Genomic DNA, 6,000 nt, shown 5'->3' with positions numbered 1-6,000 from the left:
ATCTGGTCCTCACACTTGTGCAGTCCGTCCCCCGAGGCACGCTGGAGCAGAAGCGCGTTTCCCCGCAGCTCTCCTCGCCGTAGCTCAGGAGGAGGCGGGGTCGGCCGCCCGCCCCCCGCCAGCGCCCCTCCGCCTCAGCCTCAGCCTCAGCCTCAGCCTGAGCGCCCCTCCCCTCGCCCCTCCCGGCCTGCTCCTCCCCTCCCGGCGGGCTCCGGGCCTGTGGCCGAGGGAGAGGCTGCCCGGCCGGCGCCCCGCTCGCGGCAGGAGGAGGGGGCGGCGGTGGTCGCCTCGGGCGATGCCCCTGCCCCGCTGCTCCGGCGGGGGGCGCTGCGCGCGGCGGCGGGGGGCGGCGGCGGGGCCGAGAGCTGGCGGCGGCGAAGGGCAGCGGCGGCGGCGGCGAGGATGAGGACGGCGGCGGCGTGCAAGTGAGTGTGGCGCCGGCCGAGCGCGGGGAGCGCGGAGGGGCGGGAGGGCGCGGGGGCGCGGTGCAGACGCCCACCGCTGCAGCCGAGCCGCGAGCCCCCGGACCCACCCGGGAGGCCCCTGTCTGCGGGGTCCGGGGCTGAGAGGAGGAGGAAAGGGGCGCCCGTGATTGTTCTCGGCAGTCACCCCTCCCCCACCGCACTCTGTCTGTCTGTCTGTCTGTCTGTCTGTCACTTGCATTGCAGCTGAAGATGGAAAGAGCCCGGCGAAGGGGAGGCGGAGGCTGCGGCGGCGGCGGCGGCCGAGGGCGAGGCGGCGGCGGCAAGAACGTGGGGGGCTCCGGCCTGAGCAAGAGTAGACTCTACCCCCAGGCCCCGCACTCTCACTACCCGCACTACGCGGCGGCGGCGGCGGCGACCGCTCCAGCCGCTTCCACCCCGGCGGCGGCGGAGATCCAGGAGCTGGCCTCCAAACGCGTGGACATCCAGAAGAAGAGGTTCTACCTGGACGTGAAGCAGAGCTCGCGGGGCCGCTTCTTGAAGATCGCCGAGGTGTGGATCGGGCGAGGCCGGCAGGATAACATCCGCAAGAGCAAGCTCACCCTGTCCCTGTCGGTGGCGGCCGAGCTGAAGGACTGCCTGGGGGATTTCATCGAGCACTACGCCCACCTAGGCCTCAAAGGCCACCACCACCACCACCACCACCCCCGGCAGGAGCTCGGGCCCGGGAAGGAGCAGAGCTCCCGGAGGAGACCCAAGCATCACCCCCCTCCGGCGCCCTCCCCACCCGGCTCGGTGGGCTCCGAGGAGCACCCCCACAGCGTCCTCAAGACCGACTACATCGAGAGGGACAATAGGAAGTATTACCTCGACCTCAAGGAGAACCAGCGGGGTCGCTTCCTCCGCATCCGGCAGACCATGATGCGGGGCACCGGCATGATCGGGTACTTCGGCCACGGTCTGGGCCAGGAGCAGACGATCGTCCTGCCGGCACAAGGGATGATCGAGTTCCGCGACGCCTTGGTGCAGCTCATTGAAGACTACGGCGACGGGGACATCGAGGAACGCAGAGTCAACGACGACGACCCCCCGGAACTGCCCGAGGGGACTTCTTTCAGAGTGGACAATAAAAGGTTCTACTTTGATGTGGGCTCTAATAAATATGGCATTTTCCTGAAGGTAAGTGAGGTGAGGCCGCCTTACCGTAATACTATTACTGTTCCGTTCAAAGCGTGGACAAGGTTTGGGGAGAATTTTATCAAGTATGAAGAAGAGATGAGGAAAATTTGCAACAGCCATAAAGAAAAGAGAATGGATGGCAGAAGGGCCAGTGGTGAAGAACAAGAATGCCTCGACTAGAATGAAATTGAACTCCATCAGGCAAAATTTTTAAATCATAAATTGGCTAAAAGTACTGATCCATAATCATTTGAAGAAGTTTTTTCCTTTTTTAAAAAAAAAATTTTTTGGCCCTTTGTTATTAGTAGTACCTCTAGTAGCTTTTACTTCAAGGAGTCTGATTTTCATGTTTTCCATATGACACTATAAATCTTCTGGGAATTACAACCTTCCCAGAGCTTAATAGTTTAGCTGCTTCAACTGCTCCAGACTATTGAAGTATGCAAAATCAGCACAAAATGTGACATTCTGACCTTCTAAATACCTTAACTAAGATTTACATTGCACTATGAAAAAAAAATACATATACCTAATAGGGAAGTGTGAATTTCTACTTAACAAGTTTCCCCAGAAAGTATTCTTTCCTATTGAATTGAAAGCTGCTAAGCTGATTATCTGTAGGACAGTTACCACAGAAAAAGAAATTGACCTTAAGTATAGTAAAAAAAAAAATCTTTTGTTTATGAAAACACAATAAAAATGTGTTAATTGCCCATTTGGATAACTGAATATAAACCAGTACCATTAAAAAAAAGCTAATCCTAGAGTTACTGGAGTCAAAAAATTTCAAAATTTGTGGTAACCCTACAGTTTATAGTTGTCATATCAAAGCCATGGGAGAGTTTTAATTGGTTATCCCAAACTGCAATCCACTCTTCACCTTTACATATTGTACCATATATTTTTATTGCTTCCCCACCTTTTGGCTGTTACTTTCAGGCCCCTATTGAGTGGGAGGCTATATCCTATGGCTTTGCTATGGAAATCTTGGTGTTAGTTTTTCATGCTAATTTGAAAGTTGTGAGAGGTTTTTTTTCCCCAAAAAAAATATATCATGGACTCAAGGTGTTATATTTTATGCTTCTTTAGCACTATGTCAGAGGGGTTGGTGCACCAGTTAACTGATATAAAAATACATCTGTAATAATATATTTCAGTAGCACTTTTGCAGTTGCTACCCATAGAGTCATGTTAGCACTTAAAATATAAGCCAGGCTTTTACAAGAGTTTTAATTCCACAAGTGGAGAGGGGGGAACAACACATTTTTCTAAAAAAAACCTTTGGAGTATAAATTTTCAGCCTGGGAAAATTTATTGGTTTTTGAATATTAAAGAATTGGTTATGAACATATTTTCAAGAAAAATGCAGGCATTTTCTAAGGTGCTGTCTTTATGATACTTACACGGAATTACTTTGCACGGGGCTCACCCATTTACCTGTATTAAAATTTTCTTTCCAGGAATGCCAGAGCAAGTTTTCAACACCTAGGCAATATTTTAGGATATTTGTGTACAAACCAACCTGTGTTCACAGACAGATATTTTATATCAGTTGAGCTACATTTTATTCTGAATTAAATCATTGTTTTTTTATCTTGGCTTTATTCATCTCCCACACAATAAGCTCATATTAATCATGTGTAAGAGCCAGAAGCTGATTCCAACCCCCCAAAAGAGCTCTCAATTAGTGCTGGCTGCATGGATTGAGATCAGAATGTAGCTCTTCTTTTAAATGTTATAAGTAATTTAAAATTATTTTAGTAATCTTTTACTTCAGAACTTTGTTCCCAGGTACATCTAAGGAAGATCACTAAGAAAACTTTGTGATGTGAATTAAGAAAATTAATTTCGCTGGTGTATGTTGCTTAAAAACAAGTGAGCAGGAACCCAGCATGTCTGCTGGTGTTGGTTTACAGATTATATTGACGTTTCCTCAAATTATTGAAGGAATCTCTTTAGTTCATTATTATATAGACCATCACTATGGAACAACTGAAGGTTAGAAGATAAAGTTAGTACTAGAGTTAATAGCACATGGTGGATATTGAGACTCTAAAAGTAGCAAAGGATCTTTAAACAGTCCTAACTGTAAAGTAACTAAGTAGGCTTGATACAAGTAGTTTTTGGTATATGAAGGAGTGGTGTGCACTTGAATTACTGTACTACTGATTGTTTTTGCTGCCCATCATAGTGCCTATTGATAATAATCGACCTGTCAGAATTTGGCAAACTGGAGCTGTGAATATTCCAGTATTTGAGTGTTCCTAACACTATTGCAGTGACTATATACTGTTTCTTAAAATCTTCCCTTTAAAACTATTAAGAATCATGAAATCTAAATTATTTTTTAATTCTTAGTCAAATAACAATTATGTGTGTATATATACATGTGTGCTGTCTATACACATACATACATGTCAGACTTAAATATCCTTAATTTATTGTATATAAATTTTAGTACCTTAATTTTTGCATTACTTAAGTAGCCAACTTTTCTACCTTGTATCTGTACTTCAAAGAATTTACCATTTCAAAGCTTCAAATTGGTTAGATGCATATGCAAATGCATATTCTGACAGTTGACAATACTTTAGAATCCAATCATTAAGCCTTCTGCCAGTCCTTTTATTCATTTTTCAGTTACTATGTTCATTGAAAAATGCAATGATGCTATGGGGTTATTTTATCCTTAAAATTCCCAGTCATTCATTAGCCATATAATCAAGTAAGACCCAGTTCAAAACTCCGGTATTAGGACATGTGTTGCCATGTATCTTCTAAAATAAGCTACTATTATTACCTGTGCAATATATATATTTTATTTATTGTCATTGTAACATAAATGGAGTTACTAGTGTACATGGTATTCTTCAAAATGATAGGATCCCTGCCTTGAAGATGTTAAAGTCTTTAGGCAACTGAATGTTAGAATTTTTAAAATGAACATTAAAGTTAGTAACCAAAATTACTAGTTCACTGTATAATTCTAAAATGCTGATGAAGTTTGCACATAATAATTCAAGCATAATGTGGTACAGACTCAAAACTGTAGTGATATAAGCTAATAGTATGAAATTTGGAAACGGGTTCTTCATAATAGTTGGCAGTATGCTCCTAGCAATTGAAAGCAGCACTAATCTGTTGCTTATATGCAAAAGATGCAATGTATTATAAACGTTTTAAAATTCTGCCACATTTTATAATTTTCCTTGTTAAAGCCCCAAACTGCCATGTCCCTTAAACTTGAGTCAAACACAAGCTTATTTGCACTAAAGAGCATGGCCAAAAAAATAAGTGACAGGGTGGAAAAGCTAGTTGGAACCTCTTGAAATAATTGGTTCTAATGGGAGAATTTCACATTTGTCTATTTGAAAGCTATATGGTCCAGGCAGACAATCTGTCAGTTCACTAATTTAATAATGCACTTTACCTTTTGTATATAGAAGATGTACATTTATGCCACTTGACAGGTGGGATGTGTTTCAGTAACTATATAGACTGTAGGGTGATTCTCTTGCATGCATATGTTCGTGTTGGAACTGCTGTAGTAACAAGTTTCCATTAAATCAGTGTAATGGAGAAGGGTAGGCGATGCTTTTGAAACAAATCCCAATACACTTAACAAGGAATCTTAAAGTAGAGTTCATATTTGTATTTGTAAGGACTAGGATCAATTAAAAAGAGAACTTTTTCTTTCCAGATTAGTGTAATAAGTTGACACCTTTATATAGTTGAAACTCCCCATAATACCCTGAAAGTTAATTTTGGAAATTTGTGCTAACAAATATTTTAATGATTCTATTTCATTGTTAATACATGTTAAATTGATGAAAAGACAGTGCATGATACTGTATCAGAATTAAAATCTTGGTTGGCTGATGTGGAGTCTTTGAGAAAAACCTGAAGAGATCAAGTTTCAAATTTAGAAAATTCCAAAAGCTTAAGAACAAAAACTAAATCTGATATTACTTCAGCCTTTGCAGAAAAGCTTTCACCAACCAAAAAGGGTATTGAGTGATTTAGAATGTCCCTCCATCCTAAAAAGTTTCCCAAGATGTACATTTGAAAACTAGATAATTGTTGCTTAATAATAGGTTGTATGTAATTTACTAAGAAACACTGTGTACTAACAAATCATCAAGAGTATGCTATATTTACTGCATTCATTTTATATCTATGGATAAGAGTACATTATATATATTCATCCTATCTTAATATAATCATGTATTGGTATTGTAATTTTGCAAATATTTTCAGTAAAATAAACATTTACCTAAGCTGCACAATTTGAAGAGGATGAAATTGGGATATACCCTCATACACTTAATTTTTAATAAGCAGCTACCATTGAAAGCTATGTGTAGATCTTGTCTTATGCTTTATTTTAGTGTTTGAATAA

At 42.5% G+C, this 6,000-nt stretch overlaps 1 protein-coding gene across 1 annotated transcript in view; it reads left to right on the top strand.

The window, feature by feature from the left end:
* Window positions 1–674: 674 nt before the first annotated feature.
* Window positions 675–6,000, top strand: part of PURG (purine rich element binding protein G) — a 34,765-nt gene continuing 29,439 nt past the window's right edge. The window contains exon 1 of the mRNA XM_049772373.1: window positions 675–1,601. Coding sequence (XP_049628330.1) covers window positions 675–1,601 — 927 coding nt within the window. The remainder of the gene's footprint in view (window positions 1,602–6,000) is intronic.

Source organism: Suncus etruscus, chromosome 4 (genome assembly GCF_024139225.1).
Source record: "Suncus etruscus isolate mSunEtr1 chromosome 4, mSunEtr1.pri.cur, whole genome shotgun sequence".
NCBI classification, from domain to species: domain Eukaryota; kingdom Metazoa; phylum Chordata; class Mammalia; order Eulipotyphla; family Soricidae; genus Suncus; species Suncus etruscus.
This window is presented reverse-complemented; position numbering and strand designations above follow the sequence as displayed.